Here is a 19,199-nt window from a genome sequence, read left to right as displayed (position 1 = left end):
TCACGTGATCGATGATTTTCGTTTTAATGGTACAGCAACCACCAACGCATGTATAAGTAAAATTGAGGTTATGTAAGTTTTGTCTACAGATTTGTTTTGATTGTTCTTTTTAAATTTAAAGTTTCCTATTTTACTTTAGATCATTTGTTTATACGTTTATTGACTTTTCTTGATACAAACTAACGTTAAAAAAGGTGAATTCATAACATGCTATTTTGTCGTAAGTTGTCACTTTTTTCAGTTAAGTTGTTAAAAAGAACATTCTCCACTAAAGTTAGTTTTTTCAACATTTTACTTAACAGGTTTTTAAAAGTATAAATTTTACAGCACGTGCCTGAGCAGCTGCTTAAACGAATCAAAATGGAAATGCCACCGTCAAGAGACAACCCAGTCATTATGAAACTGCAAAGTCCAGAGTTTCGCTCCCTGTTCACCGAAGAACTAAAGACCTTAATGTCCCTTTTTGAGAAACACAATTTTGAGATTCGTATAGCGGGAGGCGCGGTCAGAGACTTGCTAATGGGGCTGCAGCCCAAAGATTTGGATTTTGCTACTGTCGCTACACCAACTGAAATGAAGAAAATGTTTGAGTCTGAAAACATTCGAATGATCAATGAAAATGGTGAAAAGCACGGCACAATTACACCGCGTATCAACGATAAAGAAAACTTTGAAGTGACTACTTTGAGAATTGATGTTGCCACTGATGGGAGGCATGCAGAGGTTGTATTCACTACAGATTGGTTACTAGATGCTTTGAGGAGGGACTTAACTATAAACTCCATGTATTTGGGGTTAGATGGGAATGTGTATGATTATTTTTTTGGTTATGATGATTTGAAGAAGAGGAGGGTTGCTTTTGTTGGTAGTGCAAAGGCAAGGATTCAAGAAGATTATTTAAGGATTCTTAGGTATTGTCGGTGAGTAAAAGACAAAAAAATTGTTACAGCAAAGTAGAGATACAAAATTGTACAGTAGAGATTTTAAAATCCTCAATAAGTATGTTCAATTTTAAAGGGTCTTTGACACTATAACCTAACCTAACCTAACCTAATTGAATTAGTAAGTGGATAAACTAAAGAAAAAATAAAGATATGTAACTCTGGAATTAAAAGACATTTTCGAACTATTGCTATATCTACATTCAGTTAAAACACAACAGTTCTACACCAGGTTACCTTTTAACTAGTCATCATATTAGAAGAATTGTTAAAAGGGTAGAGATGGAAAATTCTCAGAAATTTATTTTTGGATAAAATGCAGAGAGAATTTTAGAAGAAGTGTAAGAGAAGGATGAATTTATTGGATATACTCGGGAATATATTTATACTACAATATGCAGTGTGATTTATCCCACTGGCAGAACTAAACTGCTCATCAAAAAGAATGGGACAGCAAAATTTTTGGTCTTTTTTAAGTGGATGTTTCTTCAAATTGAATCACTCGATTTTAATGATTTTTTTGAGGATTAAAAGGTATTTTCTTCCTATTTCTGACGACCTAAATGATCTTTTTGAAAGTTGCCACGGATCCGAGTTTACCGAGTGTGATTGAGGTGTACTCAAAAAATGAAAAATTTGGTTGAACGTCGTGATTTCTGGCAAAAAAATTTTTGGATTTCACAATAACCTTTATCCAGCCTTGTGGTCAATATCTCAAGACGTTTTTGCCAGTTTTGCGATTAAGGACCCTTTACAGGATTTATTGCACATTTTTTAAAAAGTGGTTTATTCTACTACTCTTGTTTCAAATTCAACAATTTCTTTAGATCATTACGGTAAGAAATACGGGATTCGCAAGGTTACACGTAAAACTACTCAGTTTAAGTAAAAAACTTAAACTGCCTTAAACAGGGTGACCCAAAAAAACTTTGAAAACAAAGTCATGTTTAGTAATTTTAATAAAAAATAATGATATAGATCGTTTACAACATTTTACTGCAAAATTTTTAAAATGTGTTTATTTTTGATTCCTAATAAACTCGCTCATCAATATAATCTACATTTTTTATCAATTGTTTCCAATGTACTAAACATGTTAGACTAATTTACCCAACTGTGAAATGCATCAGAATATTGATCGAAATATACATTCAATGTTTCTTTTCTGGCACCAGTAAAACGTAACTGACTCGGAAATTTGTGACTTATCAAAATAATTAAAGAATAAGTATAGTACATGTCTCGTTTAAATGGTAATTCCGATTATATGCAGTGTTGTGTGCTTTTTTAATTAATAGCTCTTTCAAGCATGGGACATTTCCGAGTCTGTTGAAACTGGCTGTTATCAGGCCTCTATACAAGAAAGGTAATCCAAATTCAATTGAAAGCTACCGGCCAATTTATCAGTCAGCTTGTCATGTCTAAAAGACTTATTGATTTCTTAAACAAATGGCAGCTATTCAACCCGGATCAACACGGATATATTTCAAATAAATCAACACCGGTAGGTATTATGAATGAGAAAATGAAAAAATCGTATATTTTGCAAATTTTTAGTCAATTTTAAGATACGGCATAGTATTCTGAGGAAGTGGCAGTAAAATTCAAAATGTGTTTGTTGTTCAGAAAAGAGCGTTAAGGTGTTCAAAAAAATACAATATAGAGACATATTGGAGTTTCATTCTTTTTGCAGCACAAGGACGAATTTGAATTAAAAGTTCCACAGATATAATACACGAAATCTAAATGTAGAATATCCTGTACATTGATTAACACTTACAGAAAAAAGTCCGTTTTATATGTGTCTTCGTTTGTATATAATTGTTACCCAAAAATGTGCAATGTATATCTAATAAGAAAACATTTAAAACTAAGCTTTAAAAAATGTTACTAGAAATAGAGCCTTACTCATTGAGTGATTATTTCAATATTGGATTGCAAACAGAAATGTAACCGAATTTTATTTTGTTTTTTTTCTTGTATACATCGGGTTGAAACGTTCTTCGACGTCTTCCGATCTCCAGTCGCCTTTGGTTCATCCACAGGTCTTTCAAATTCTCTTTCTCAGACTTGTGTAGTGATGCCCTCTCTCCAGCTTTTTCTGGGTCGCTTTTTTTTTCTTCTCCCCTGTGGTGTCCAATTAAGGATTTGCTTGGGTAGCCTTTCTTCTCCCATCCTCTGGACGTGTCCATACCATTTGAGTTGCGCCACCTGTATGTCTGACTTTTGTCCCATAGTACACTGTTTAGAAGGTTGATGGCTCTACATCCCTGTATGTTTCGGTCGCTTATGGCTTCATCCGTGGTACCGTCGTTCGTAATGTACATTCCCAGGCCTATTTATATTTGTTGCAGGGTTTTATTTTCTGTTGTGTATCTTCGAGGATAAGGTCTTGTTGTAGTCCGCCTATGCACATATATTCGGTTTTATTTAGGTTCACTACAAGGCCCCATTTGGTATATTCTTCAACTAATTTCCGGGGCATATACTCCAGGTCTTCGTAGTCCTGGGCCAAAATTACTTGATCGTCTGCAAAGCTCACAGTATATAAAAGTGTGTAATTTAGTGGGATGCCCATATCTTTAGACTTTCGTTTCCATGCTTCCAAAGCTTGTTCCAGATATAACGTCTGTGAGAGGCTGCATTCTTGCTTCAGGCCCTTGTCCACTCTAAAACCTTTTGATATCCTTTTTGCTATTTTTATTCTAGTTGTATTGTCCTTATAAAGATTCTTTATGGCTTTAATTAAGTTGACATTGCTGTTAGTCCTCTCTAGGGCTTCTCAGATTTTGCTTTGTGGGATCTTATCGTATGCCTTTTTTAGGTCCACTTATAGTAACTAGGTGTATTTCTGGCTGAAATGCTGTTTTCTTTTCTATCGTCTGGGTGAGACAGAATAGGTGGTCCACTGTAGATCTTCCCGCTCTGAAGCCGGCTTGTTCTTCCGCTTCAAAGTCGCTGTATTCATTTTCGAATTTCTTAGTAAGTATTTTTCCGTATACTCAAGCCATTGAGCGTTGTACTGATATGCCTCTGCAGTTGTCGCATTCTTCTCTATTTCCCTTCTTGTGGATCGTCGACATATAAGATGTTTTCCATTCGTCAGGTACTTCCGCTTCGTTGATGCAGTTTTGAAATAAGTTGGTAAGTTGTTTAAAAAGTTTGTCGGTCCCGTACTTAAATAACGCAGATTTTCCAGTTTTTAAAAGCTTACAAGTATTTTTTGTCTCTATATAATTTATTCTAATTGGAGATGCTGTCGTCTGTATTGCACCAGTCTGGTCTTCGATTTGAAAGTGTGGCCTATTTGAGGAGCTTGCTAAAGTAATCATCCCATTTTTCTAGGGTTATCGGTGATATTATGTCTCTTTTGTTATCTTGTCTTAGCGACTTTAGTAGTCTCCAACTCTCAGTGCTTCTAGTGCCTCCCAAGTAGGTATTTATTCCCGAACAATTTCTTTCTCATGCGTCGTTTTTCCTTTGACAGATCATTTTTCGGACCTTTGCTGGGGCATTCTTATAAAGTGTCTTATCTTGGTTTGTTTGAGAGTTAAGGAATTTATTGTAAGCCTTTCTTTTAACTTCTATTTGTAAAACTCGATCTCTTGGTCCCACCAATATGGTTCCAATATTCATAGTCCGTTTCCTAAGCTTGGGTCGTCTTTGTTTCCGTCCATTCCGAGGTTGGTTACTGGAGTTTTTAACCTTTTTTGTTTTTCCGCGTACCGAGGGGTTGGTCCCATGTCTCAACCCCCATCCAGGAAGGTCGGGTGATTTATCATTAAGGTTGTCTTCCTCTAGCCTTTGGCGTTTCCGCGCCTCATTGCAAGGTAGCAATTTCGCTCTTGTTTATCCTAAAAGCATGGTTGCCACTTCCGCCTTCACTGCCGTTGTGGTCTTCGTCTGTACCCTGACAGGGTACTATCATCCGGGCTAGCTGAACCCTGTCTTTTTCTATCGATGTTGTTCCTCCTGCATCCCACTCTTTTCCAATCTGGCTTGGGACAGGCTTTGGCAAGTCTTTTCTTTTTGACGCTATTTATTTTGTGCTTCAATGTATAATTATTGTAACACAATTGTAAATAAAGAGTTTTTGTATTGTATTGTATTTAGACATGGTATACAGTCAGGGACATAATAACAGCTTTGACAATAATCTTTTTAAAGAATGTTTTTCACTAACTTGTAAAACTGTTCTTTTTTTAAGGTTTTACGGAAGAATAGCAGAAAACAATAACAACCATGAGGCATCAACTTTAGAGGCAATTAAAGAAAACGCCTCTGGTTTAAGTAGAATCTCAGGCGAGAGAATTTGGACTGAACTTAAAAAAATACTTGAAGGAAACTTTGCTGGTGACTTAATGGAAATTATCATAGATTGCGGATGTTCAGAGCACATAGGTAAAAACCCATTTGTTTCTCAAAATGCTAACCAAATGAGTACTATCGAACTAATTCAACTTTTAAGGTTTACCAAGTCAACCTAATGTGGAAGAACTCCAAAGAGTGTGGGCTAGAAGTCAACATTTAAGTCTAAACGCAATAACGTTAATTTCATCGCTTTTAAACACAGTGGAAGACGCTGTTAAGTTAAATGCTCGCCTGAGATTTTCAGCGTTCGAACGCGATTTGGCGGCTTTTATAGTGGAACACCGAGAAGCAAAATTGCACCCCAAACCGTTATTGCCGTACCAACAATTAGTGGTAAAAACCAAGTCCAAACCAAACTTAATTCGACTGAGCGTTATCGAAGTTTTGAAGTACAACAACTCGCCACATTTAAAAGAGTTTGAAAGTTGGGAAATACCGCAATTTCCAATTAGTGGTGGTATGCTGAAGGAGAAAGGTGTGGAAAGTGGTAGATTTATGGGAGTGGTTTTGAATGAGTTAAAGGAGATTTGGGCTGACAGTGAGTTCAGCTTGAACAGGGAGCAGCTGCTGGAGAAAATTCCTTCAGTTCTAGAAAAATTAGCTCAAAGAAAGAAAAATAAAGGTTCTTAATAAAACATTGTGTTTGAGTTACTTTCAATCCCGTTTTATTTTAGGTTTTAACAAATAAATTTATATGTACATTGTTAAAATAAGAAGGCAACAGCGCCAAATAGCTAACAAGTGAAATTTAAAATACCTCTAAAAATATAAGTGAAATAAAATTAAATAACATTTAAAATATACCTTTTGTTATAATTTTGCAACTAGGTTATAGACTCTAAGAGGGGTATATAAGCATTCAACGTGCAAGTTGAATAATCAAAGCTGCGCACATTTCGAAAAATTCCATGGTGTGGTGACCACTCGGTTTTGGCATAGCAATATTTCCTAAGTTCAAACACACATTTGAGGTTTAAGTCAAATGAATTTGAGAGACAAGTTACCTGTTAAAACTGGGGTCGGAATTGCGTCCATAAGCAAAGTAGCTGGATTAACGTTTGTTGATTCTGCTTCTTCGTTACTTAAGCTCTTGAAATCCAAGAGGAAACTTCGGTAATCAACCTGGAATTTATAATACAAACTAGTTGAAATCAGCGTCATAGCGTCCACGATTACGCGGGTTGCATCGAAAGAAAAAGCACTCTCGTTTGTCTTCTGAATGTTTTGTAAAATGAGTACTTGATGCGAATTAGTGTAGTTACAAATTGCTTTTAGTGGCCGTTTAAAGTTTTTGCTGGTGTGTTACGGCCAAATAAAACATAGGATTTGTTGACCCTTTTATTTGGGTCATCCCGAGAGGTAGACCGCCGATAATTTTTTGTACACCAAAATGTTTTGCATACAAAATACCTTGAAATGCCTTTAAAACACCTCACAATGCTTCTATTATTGTTCAAAATGCCTTAAATACCTCAAACTGCCTGGAAATACATCAAAATGCATCTATCTCTATTTAAACTGCCTCAGGATACCTTCAATACCTTCTTCTTCTTAAATTTAGTTATAAGTCCCCTTGGTATTGAGATAATGATAAATCTTGATGAAATATACATACCCCCTTCAAATTAATTTTTTTATCACGTGACAGTTTTTAGGTTGGATTAAGTAGCATGTCTGCTTTTACAATTTTGGAAAAATGGGGCGTACAGAAATACCTAAACGCCTAATACCTAAATACGTAAAGGTCGCTACCTGCAGCAAATATTTGCTTTCAAATCGTCATAACTTTTTTCTGGTGTAGCCAAGTGACAATTGGAACCCAAATATCCGAGCAAATATCTTCTATCCAAAAAAGGTTTACTTAGTATCCATTTATTTAAATAAATTACGTTTAAATAAATTACGTAATTGCCAACGTTAGTTTAGGCCAATAAACATAACACACCATGGTTCACGCCGGAAGTAAATAAATGGCAAGAGAAAAACGTGAAACCTACCTGAGATACTTAAATAACAGAACACCGGAAGAGTGGATACGATACAAGGAAATAAGGAACAAAACGCAGGCAGAAATATGACGAATAAAGACCGAATACTGGGAAACCTTCATGGCGGATGTGGAACACGACCTCTATGGCAGCCAAAACAAGGTATAGGGATTGATAAGACGAAGGAAACGCGAAGTCAACGAATATGTAACAGTAACAAATATTCCGGGCGAGGCATGGATAAATTACTTCAAACAAATGTTCGACGAAGATGATACTCAACACCAGGAAAAGCCAGGAATGGCAGAAGTAACTCAAGAACTAGTAGAAAAATATACCAAGGAACTAAAAAACAGAAAAGCCCCAGGAATCGACGAAGCCTCAACGAACAACGAACTGATAAAGTACGGAGGTAAACCACTAAGCGAACAACTAGCCAGTCTTTACCAGAAGATCTTAAATGAAACAACTATACGAACCGACTGGAAGTAAAGCATCACTATCCCTATCTTCGAAAAGGCGACAAAAAAACCGGGAAACTACAAAGGAATAACTTTCCTAAGCGCCATGATGAAACTATTCACGAAAATCATATGCGGTAAGAACAGAGATTCAGGAAAAACAGGTCTACCACAGACGCCATATTCATCATTCGACAAATAGTCGAGAAATCAATCGAATACGAGAAACCGGCGTATATGTCCTTCATAGATCTGAGCAAAGCGTTTGATCGAGTGAGGCTAAATGACATCACAACCATATTGAGACCGGGCAGCATTCCGGAAGAAAAAGTTAGAACTATTGAAAACTTGAACACCAATACAACGACCAGAATACTTGTGAACAACAGCCTGACCCAAGAAGTGCCAATATCAACAGGAATAAGACAGGGAGACTCTGCTGCTTTGCCATATAATTAACAATTCCTTCAAACATGGTATATTTCCAGAGCAATTAAAGATAGCGTTGATTAAGCCTTTATTTAAAAAAGGAAATGCGGATTTGATGGAAAACTACAGGCCTATTAGTTTGTTGCCCGCTTTTTCAAAAATTTTTGAATTATGTATGTGTAAACGGTTGATAGATTTTTTCAAGCATTGTAATTTATTGAGCTTAAATCAGCATGGTTATGTACCTGGAAGGTCCACGCAGACTGCAATATTTAACTTTACAAAACGGATATTAGAAAGTATGGAAAAAGGTAATCTGGCGATTGGCATCTTCTTGGACCTGTCAATGGCGTACGACTGTGTTGACCCAGATATGTTGCTTAGAAAACTTAAGGCTTACGGTGTGCGAGGTCAAACATTACATTTGTTTTCATCATATTTAACTAATAGGCAACAAAAAGTTAAAATATTAAAAAATGGACAAAATTATTTCTCAAGTCTGAAGGAAAATAAAATTGGAATTGCACAGGGAAGCATGTTGGGACCTATTTTATTCATTGTATTTCTTAATGACCTGAGCAACATTCTGCTTTCAGAAAATGAGCATGTGACGTGTTATGCCGATGATACGAATTTATTGACAGGGGGAAGAAATGTAGAAAGCCTAGCACTATCGGGAGAAAACTTATTTTGCAGGGCACAAGATTGGTTTAAAAGTAACAGATTATTACTTAATAATAATAAAACAAAGGTTCTACTCTTTAGAACAAAACAATTCAAAATTGAAAAACCTGGAACACTAACTTTTGGACAATCAAATACAGAGCTAGTAGAACATACCAAATTTCTTGGAATTCACTTGGATGAATTCCTAAACTGGTCAAATCATATTTTAGAGTTAAACAAAAAGCTTAGTTCAGTTTGCTATGGCATACGAGTCAGTAAGAAAGAACAATTAAAAAACATTAAAAATCCTATATTACGCAAACTTTGAATCTGTGCTCAAGTATGGGATAATATTTTGGGGTTCTAATAGCTTAATGGAAAAAATTTTTGTTTTACAAAAACGAGCACTTAGAATAGTCAAGAAAATGGGATACAGGGAGAGCTGCAGGGGGGTTTTCAAAGCTAATGGCATTCTGACGGTGTGGGGACTATATATTTATGAATGTATAGTTTTCTTTTTCAAAAACAAAAGTATGTTTGATCTGGAGGTACATCATAGTTATAACACTCGAAGCGTAAATGTAAATTATCCGATACACAGATTAACTATAACCGAAAAAAATCCATATTATGCCTGTTTGAAGCTTTTTAATACATTACAAAATGATTTAAAATTAGAAAGAAATGAGAAACTTTTTAAAAGAAAGGTAAAACAGATGTTAATTAATTTAGAGCCATATTGTATCAGGGATTATGTAAGAGACTATTAGGTGTACACTCATTCTTAAAATGACGCTGTTTCTTTTTGTGTTTTCATGTATGTTTTTTGTAGTTACAGGAAATGTATTGTGACCATAATTAGAAATAAAGAAGACTAACTAACTAACTAAGCCCGGTACTCTTTAACCTAATCATAAACGAAATAATAAAACACGTTAAAAACGCGGAGCATGGTTAAAGAACTAACAAAGGAGAAATAACAATACTTAGCGGATGACGCAGTAATTATATCAGAAAACGAAGATGAGCTGCAGAGACTACTTCATCAATTCTACCTGACAGCGAAACGCTACAATATGTCGATTGCGATAAACAAGACAAAATCACTAGTTGTAGCAAAAGAACCTAGAAGATGCAAACTAGCTGTTAACGACGAAATAGTAGAACAGGTGATGTCCTTCAGAAACTTAGGGGTAGAAATAACCGTCCCATCAAGACAGGAGATCTGAGGTAAAGAATCAAATAGATAAGGCCTCTAGAATAGCAGGATGTTTTAAAGACATTATATGGAAAAACCAGTTCCTAAAAATAGAAGCAAAGACCAGAAGATACCTATAAATCATGCGTAAGACCAATAATCACATATGCCGCAGAAACCAGCAGAACCAAGAGCATAACTCAAACGACAGAGATGAGAACGTGACAGAATACCCAACCAAGAAATAAGACGAATCTGCGACATACAGGACATTGTAAGATTGACGAGACAGAGACGGCGAGAGTGGAATCAACACATCAACAGAATGGAAGACAATAGAATTGCTAAAATTGCGAGAGACGGAAAACCACACTCTAGAAGACTGCCAGGCAGACCACCAAAGAGGTGGAGGGATGTCGACGTCGCAAGGAACTCTTTAAAGCTGGAAAAACAGGCTGAAAGCTTATTTCAAGAAGAAGAAGCCAACGTTAGGGGGACCTGATAAGGCACCGAAAGAAGACGTTAAGAAGTATCCTTAAAATCACCGGTTCAATTAAATAACTGCCTAATATTGTTCCAAACTGACTCAACAGCTTTTTGAGTTTAATTTCATAATTTGCTTCGGTTATCTATCATTTCTTCATACACAAAAGGCTTCAAGTGTCACTTACACAAAAATCTGGCAGATTAAGTTTGAACTTTGTGCTAGTCATGTTTTTTGGCTTCCCCGACCAATTTAACGATTCGGAATATTTTTGTTCAAGTTATTTCTCACTTCCAATGAAGAAAATGACAAATTGCAATCATGTATGGCACCAAATTCTTTAATTGCGAATATCTCGAAAACGGTTAATCTTAGGGATACCAACTAAGTATACCTTTTCTGTTCAGAAAATATTGGATAACAGATACTCGGATGTCAGTTGTCTCTTTGCTCTACCAGAAAAAAGTTAGAGCGATTTTAAAGCAAATCATTTATTGTAGCTGGCGCTTTCTATAAGCTGGCTTAAAACTGAGTAGATAATCAAATTTGACACCCTCAGAAAACCTAATTTTAGCAAAAAACTCCAAGTGATGGATCGCAAGTTATTCAAGAAAGTGCATTTTAAAAAAATTACGTTGACCACCTGTATTTCAGTTTCCGTTAACTTTTCGTCTAAGGTAAGTTGTGTTAAATCGTATTATTTTGACCCCATAAATACGCTATTAAATTATTTACTTTAACACAAACATCGAGTCGTATATAAATACATTTTGTTTGCTCTTCAATAAAGTGCTTTTTTCTTACAAAGTAGTGACAACTTAATTTTGCATTTGTGATGGCTGAAAATAGTGGCGGTTCCAAAGACACTGACAAAAAAATGATCAAATTTGGTGAAGAATTTCCACGGAAAAACCGATCCAATTCAATGGGTTCAACAACGTTTTCAAAGTCAGAAATAAATAAAATTATTCACGGGTACCAAGAAAAAACAGCAGCGGAGCTGATAAGGACACAGTCAACTAAACAAACCTTCCAATATAAAGATAACATTGGTATCGCTTCCAATATCGAAGATAATACTAATAGCAGACAAATACCGGAGATCCTCAATAAGTTAAAAGACAATTCGATCGTTACCGACTACGTATTTAAGTCGCCGGATAACTCCGGCAAGCGAACACGTAACGTTATGTGACCTGAAGAGGAAAACTGTTACAAAAGGACATGTGGTGGAATAAGACTCATGTCAGACGCGGAAGCACCAATTTTAAAGAGGTCCTCCGTTCAACAAACAATACAAACATCCGAAAACAAAAAGAACTACAAATAGGCAGCATTCTGAATGATACATTTGAAGCACTAGGAAAAATTGAATTTTACACAAGTGAAGAAGTAAATGGCAGTCCAGCTATAATTAGGTACAATCAAGAAAGGTTAAGAAAATCAACTACTGTTATTTACAAGAACTTGACTCTTATCACCCTAAAAATGGGACAACTAGAGCAAGAAAAAATGTCCATTGCACATGAATTAGAATTGGAAACCTTGAAGATAAAAAATGACTCAAATACACACCCCCTATTGAAAGCTAGTAATCAAGAATCCATTGTGCCAAAAGAAAAAACATACGCAGCTGTAGTACAAGAGATTAATCCTTCAAAAACAAACAATGATCAAGAAAAACAAACATGAACAACACCTAAAGTTTCAAAGAAATTAGAAACACTCGTTAAAATCAATGATGTCTCAGACCCAAGAGAAGCAATGTGTCAACTTAAAAAAGAAATTGAAAGATCTCGGATAGAAGGAGGATTCAAAAATATCAAGCATTTGAAAGATGGGGCAATAGTTTTTGAAAGCCGGAACAAAGCGCAACAAAAGATATTAAAAAACACACTGGAAAAGAAGGACAACATAAAAATTAAAGAAAGTGGGATAATAAATCCAATGTTTATGATAACTGGCATTCTAAAGGGCTACTCAGAAACCGAATTTATTGAAGAATTGATCAGAATGAACGACACCATCGAAACCGATCTGAATATTTCAAACCCAAAGATGGAAATCGAAGTAATTGCTAAAAAACAGTGTCGTAATCCCACCAAAGAAAATTGGATTCTACAAGCTCAACCAGCAATAGCTAAGTGGTTTTTAAAAGCCGAAACCGTCAATTTTGATATGATGAAAGTGTACTACGTCCAAGAACATGTTAACCTAGCCTTATGTTTCAAATGTTGCGGTTTTGGACATGTTGGAAAATACTGCAAGGAAAGGCTGTGTTGCCATAAATGCGGAGAATACGAGCATTCAGGCAGTGATTGCCAGTCAATACGATTAAAATGCATTAACTGTCGTCATCCTAGTTTTGTATAAATTTCCCTATAGATCTGTCAATACTGTAAGTTTCTAGTTTCACTACAAACTAACTTATTGCATCTAATACTAGATTAATACAATTTATGAGGAAATTGAAATAAATTGGACGTTCAGTTTTGTATTTAAGGGCACCCTAGACTAGGTTTTAATTTGACTATGATATTTTACACATGATCTGTCACAGTCAAATCACAACTTAGTCTAGATCGATCAATGTCGGTGCAATCCGCCATCAATATTATTGCCAAGAGATGTTGCAAAATGACTGAAATGCTAATCCTAAGTCACATACCTGGTAAAGCTGAAGTGACATCATAACATAACGATCATGAAGTTTGTTCCTATGCCTGACTCGTACGTGATACGGATTAATCACTTTCCACTCATAATTCAAAGCTTTCATAGCTCGGTACACTTCCATCATTATATCGTTTGGTTTACTCTGCGACCTGATACCCAAATGCCACTTGGCTCGTTTCACTACAAAATATTCAGTAGAGCAAATATCTGAAAGTCAAACACGAAAATTACCTCTACTACGATCTCCAGTAGCTGCTGCGTGATTGGCCGCAGTTACTCTATCCCTTAATGGTGCAATTCTTTCCGGATGTGGCTTAAGAGGACTATTAAAGTCAGCTACAATATTAGGCGCTACACTGACTGGTGGTGGACTGCCAGCCACATAAAAATCTTTAATTTCAGCTTTCGCAGCCTCATCGGCTATACGTTTATTATCAATAATCAAATGGTATGCAATTGCCAATTGGTCGTGCGGATCACCGCTAAGTAACGCACTGTGCACTTCTGATTCTTGGACTCCAAATTTCTCACAAACCTGTTGGAATTCTTACTTTATTAACACTTTCTAGACAATGTAATCGATGAAAGACCTCTCTGATAGCATCAATGTCGATAACTGAAGAATCCTGCTCAACAGGCGATGGAAACAGATAAGCAGGGCAATCTTTTTGAAACCACTCGTGCTTTTTAATGTCTTCGATGGTGGCGCGTCGCATCGGATCAATATGGAGCATTTGGCATAACAAGCTAACCACCGATCGGTTCAGATATTCTGGTATTGGGAAAATGCCCGACTTAATTTTTCTGAACAGAGACGGAACGTGTTCGTCATCGAACGGAAGAGTACCACATAGTAAAGCGTATAGAATGACGCCACAAGACCAAATATCTACTTCCGGTCCTGCATATAATTTACCAGATATTACCTGCAAGAATAATTTGACTTATAAGCAGTATAGCAAATTTAAATAAAAGGGGTAAAACTAAAGTCTAATCGGGAAATTTAACTAAATAAATAAAAAAATCTGTTTTAATTTACTCTTCTTTTAAAGTCGTTAACTTGAATATTATACTTTACATACATAACAGAGAGAATCAACGGTGAGTCAAAACTTGGTCTAGAATCATTATTTAAACATGCTAAATATTAATAATAAATAAAAAATAATGAAAACTTCGAATCTGAAACAACAAAGTTATACATTGACACAAAAAAAAGCTCCTACAGGCTAAAGATCCTTTACTGGAAAACTAAACAAAAGTTACAGATATTTGGCCCCCGTCAAAATAGTATATTACACACCGGGGTGGGAAGAGTTTCATTACTGTCGAGAGATTAGTTAGATAGCCGAGACGCGAAGCGTCGAGGTTTAGCTAGGATCTCGAGACAGGAATGAAACTTCCTACCGAGGTTTGTATACTATTTTATTTACAACCATCATATTTCTATCAAAATTTACAAATCATTGTTTCATTCTGAACATATCTAGAATATTACATTTAACAAAAAACTACCAAGCAGTCATTTTTCTATATGCTTTTCTTTTGCTTTTCTGTTATGCTGTCCCAACGTGCCATGTCTTCTGAAGCTGTTGCAAGTAGTTCACAAACCTCAGTCATTCAGCAGCAAATTAATTTGTCGACCAAAGAGACAACTGTTGGAGACGCCAGTGCTGGTACTGGCCTAAATATTTCTATAAACACTTATAATAATTCAAATGTAACCATTAATTTCAATAAGTAGTTTGTTTTAGTTTAGATCATGTTAATTTTAGTATTGTAATGTATTATAGGCATTATAACCGTTAGAATGCATACAATTCGAGTTGTAATCCAGGACATTTTTCTCAATTTATTATTTGCGAACTGAATATCGATCCGACTTTATCTGACATTTAAAAAATTTGATTCGATCATCTTTTTTTTTTTAAAAAATATTAACAATCACAATTTTAGAGGGCGGGAAATGAGGGCGGGAAGTGAGGGCGGGAAGTGAGGGCGGGAAGTAGAGGTGCGCAATATGATACTTCCTAACCTTCAATGACGTTAGTAATGACAGCATTACATATATGGTTGTAAATAAAATCTTTAGTAGATATTTGCCTAATAAGTGTCTTTTATTTCCTATGAGTGTGTCAAATTACTTTACTAAGAACGAAAATGTACAAAAAATTAAAAACTTTGATTTACAAGGAGAATTTATTGCATTTAGTGCATTCAAAAAGAAATCAAGTATCTAGTTATTGTTTTTCGCCATTTGGAAAATTAAATGAGTGTGGAAAAGTATATAGCTTTACTGTACTCAACTACAAAAAAAAACACAAAAATCGACATGATGCCCACAAAATGCGCAACTTTGCTCCCATTTCGTAAAATATACTCTTCTTATACATTCCAAAATGCTTCCATGATGTTCCCTGACTGTACTAAGTTTTGTAATGTTTTTTTGAGTTATTGAATAGGAAATTTAATGAGAATTCTAAAAATGTGATTAAACCACTCATTTTCTTATTCCAAGTGGGTTTTACTACCAATTTTGGCCCTGACTGTCATTTTAAACTGTGTTTCTGGCAGTTCAAACTCTGACACGCTTTTCTACTTGACTTCACCAAATTTTGTAGTGTTTTTTCATGTTATTGAATAGGAAATTTAATGAGGATTCCAAAAATATGCTTAAAACAGTCATTTTCTTATTTCACGTAGGTTTTACTGACGATTTTGTCCCTGACTGTTCTTATAAAATATATTTCTGACAATTCAAACTTTTACACCGCTTTTCTGCCTGACTGTATTAAATTTCCTATGCTTTTTAAGGTTATTGAATAGGAAATTTAATGAGGATTCTAAAAATGTGCTTAAAACACTCATTTTCTTACTCCAAGTGGGTTTTACTAGCAATTTTGACCCTGACTGTCATTTCAAACTGTGTTTCTGGCAGTTCAAACTTTGACACCGCTTTTCTACTTGACTTTACCAAATTTTGTAGTGTTTTTTCATGTTATTGAATAGGAAATTTAATGAGGATTCCAAAAATGTGCTTAAAACAGTCATTTTCTTATTCCAAGTGGGTTTTACTAGCAATTTTGACCCTGACTGTCATTTCAAACTGTGTTTCTCACAGTTCAAACTTTGACACCGCTTTTCTACTTGACTTTACCAAATTTTGTAGTGTTTTTTCATGTTATTGAATAGGAAATTTAATAAAGATCCCAAAAATGTGCTTAAAGCAGGAATTTTCTTATTCCAAGTGGGTTTTACTAGCAATTTTGACCCTGACTGTCATTTCAAACTGTGTTTCTGGTAGTTCAAACTCTGACACCGCTTTTCTACTTGACTTTGCCAAATTTTGCAGTGTTTTTTCATGTTATTGAATAGGAAATTTAATATAGATCCCAAAAATGTGCTTAAAGCAGGAATTTTTTTATTCCAAGTGGGTTTTACTAGCAATTTTGACCCTGACTGTCATTTCAAACTGTGTTTCTTGCAGTTCAAACTTTGACACCGCTTTTCTACTTGACTTTACCAAATTTGGTAGTGTTTTTTCATGTTATTGAATAGGAAATTTAATGAGGATTCCAAAAATGTGCTTAAAACAGTCATTTTCTTACTCCAAGTGGGTTTTACAGTCGATTTTGACCCTAACTGTCATTTCAAACTGTGTTTCTGGCAGTTCAAACTGACACCGATTTTCTACTTGACTTTACCAAATTTTGCGGTGTTTTTTCATGTTATTGAATAGGAAATGTAATGAGAATTCCAAAAATGTGCTTAAAGCAGGAATTTTCTTATTCCAAGTGGGTTTTACTAGCAATTTTGACCCTGATTGCCATTTCAAACTGTGTTTCTGGCAGTTCAAACTTTGACACCGCTTTTCTACTTGACTTTACCAAATTTTGTAGTGTTTTTTCATGTTATTGAATAGGATATTTAATGAGGATTCCAAAAATGTCCTTAACACAGTTTTTGAAACGAGACATGTTTCTGAAATTTATGACAGCTACTTTAACAATTATCACATGACAAACGGGCAACTAAATAGTGATCTAAAATCATGTAAAATTTGTTTTTCTTATGTAAATTGTTTATTTTTTGATATACGGTTATCTACCGTTTTTTAACCGATTATTCTACCGCTATTAAATATTTTGACTTGGCAACACATTTGCAGCAGTTTTTTACAATAAAGCTATGTAACTTTAAATTTTTCTTCTTTGGTTTGCTTGAGATTTTTGTTAGATGGTTTCCAGGAAATCATACTTGAATCACTTAGAATCTGACAGTTAACTTATCAGTCTTCTTTTGGTTCATACCTATGCATGAACCAGGATAACAGACAGAAAGACATGCAAAAGCAGCAGACCTGGAAAAGGTGCTCCAAAGGCTAAATAATAACAACAAAGTTAAGCTAATGAGGCACCTTTAGTTTTTGTACAAATCAAAGCAAATATTGGCATACAAACCAAAGAGCACCCTCATCATATGCCTATGCTTATCAAGATATCTATAATGAATAAAACTTTAACCCAATACCGATTATAAGCAAAATTTTATTATATATATACCTTTAAATTAAGAGAAACATTCACAAAGTTAACAAAATATGGGATATAAACCAAAAATTAATTGGATAACTCCACTAAGAAAAGGCAAAATAAGCAGAATAACCTGACAACCTGCATTTTCACTTATTGGCTCAGGCATGCAATATCATCTGTATGAAAGAAGGTTTATAGCCAACTAACATGCACATGATATATGTAGACAGGTGTAATCTGGAAACTGTAAAAGAACAAACAGAGACATACACAGATATCACAAATAGCCAAGACCTGTTTAGATGAACAGAATACTAACCATTGCAAGTGATCATAACCCAAGTTGGTTTGGTTTTAAAGTCATATTGTTAATAGTAACAAATAGTTAAATGGGTAAAATGGTTAGTTGTTATTAATATTAGATTTAGACCCAGGATCGAGTAAGAACATTAACCTATAAATTATAAAATATGGAGCCAAATGCCTTGGGCTGAGCTAAGTCAACACATTTTTTACAACAGACTTAACATTATTTGTTTTTTACTTAATTAAGTACCAATCAATCAAAGGAACTTATAAACAATGCTAAATTTACCTACATCTATCATTCACTTTGAGACTAGGTAATACATTCATGTATGAATTACATTTAGGAATATTCCAATGGAAACTTTTATATTTTTATGTGAAATCAAACTTACCTCTGGAGCAGCATAATTAGGTGAACCACAACTGGTTCTCAAAAATTCACCATCCATCATCATGTTGGACAACCCAAAATCAGCAATTTTCACATGCATATTATGATCCAACAGTAAATTTTCAGGTTTAAGATCTCTGTGCACTATCATGTGCCTGTGGCAATAGTCCACTCCAGATATAATTTGCTGAAAAAATCTTCGAGCTTCATGCTCTTGTAGCTTCCCATGCTTTACAATATAATCAAACAATTCACCCCCAGAAACATATTCCATAATCATAAAAATATCAGTTGGCGTACTAATCACTTGGTATAGCTTAATAATGTGGGGGTGTCTGAACAGTTTGAGATTTTGAATCTCTCTTCTGATCTTACCGACCACATCTAGGCTTTTAATTTTCTGCCTGTTCAGGATTTTCACGGCAACTTTGTGCTTGGTGAGCTGATGTTCGCCAATTTTCACTTTACCAAACGTTCCTACGCCCAACGTTTGTCCCAGGATGTAATGGCCGATCTTAACAGGGGGCTGCGCCCCAGATTTGGTGGGCTCAGCCATCGCTACAGTTATTATCTCGTTTTATTTAGTTTGCTACGATTACATCGGTTATTGTAGATTATAGAATATAGGTTTTTTTTTAATTAATTATCTGCGTTTTTAATTTTTCATTAAATTTTCATTAACACAAACATGAAAACATTTCAATGTCACTCATTGGTCACTGTCATTGTCAAATTTTTTTTTATCAGCTG

The 19,199-nt window shown here is 35.1% G+C and overlaps 3 protein-coding genes across 5 annotated transcripts in view; 1 reads left to right on the top strand and 2 right to left on the bottom strand.

The window, feature by feature from the left end:
* LOC145725573 (uncharacterized) overlaps positions 1–19,199 on the bottom strand; it is a 214,783-nt gene that overhangs the window by 173,925 nt on the left and 21,659 nt on the right. The gene's annotated exons all lie outside the window — the stretch shown is intronic.
* Positions 79–5,947, top strand: LOC145724566 (CCA tRNA nucleotidyltransferase 1, mitochondrial). Of its 3 annotated transcripts, none has more exons than XM_081972915.1 (4): positions 79–194; positions 328–920; positions 5,149–5,342; positions 5,410–5,947. In XM_081972915.1, the coding sequence occupies exons 2-4, from the start codon at positions 361–363 to the stop codon at positions 5,940–5,942; spliced, it is 1,287 nt and encodes a 428-aa protein (XP_081829041.1). In that variant the 5' UTR covers positions 79–194; positions 328–360; the 3' UTR covers positions 5,943–5,947. The 3 variants fall into 3 exon arrangements, with proteins under 3 accessions (XP_081829041.1, XP_081829039.1, XP_081829040.1); XM_081972913.1 differs by having other exon boundaries at positions 79–273; XM_081972914.1 differs by having other exon boundaries at positions 81–220.
* On the bottom strand, positions 5,961–19,164 carry LOC145724564 (5'-AMP-activated protein kinase catalytic subunit alpha-2-like). Its single transcript, XM_081972911.1, has 6 exons — positions 18,451–19,164; positions 13,805–14,140; positions 13,446–13,749; positions 13,207–13,394; positions 6,317–6,434; positions 5,961–6,260 (listed from the first exon to the last, which is right to left on the bottom strand). The coding sequence occupies exons 1-6, from the start codon at positions 19,003–19,005 to the stop codon at positions 6,172–6,174; spliced, it is 1,590 nt and encodes a 529-aa protein (XP_081829037.1). The 5' UTR covers positions 19,006–19,164; the 3' UTR covers positions 5,961–6,171.

Source organism: Ips typographus, linkage group LG2 (genome assembly GCF_016097725.1).
Source record: "Ips typographus isolate SLU linkage group LG2, UJ_Ityp_2.0, whole genome shotgun sequence".
Lineage (NCBI taxonomy): Eukaryota > Metazoa > Arthropoda > Insecta > Coleoptera > Curculionidae > Ips > Ips typographus.
This window is presented reverse-complemented; position numbering and strand designations above follow the sequence as displayed.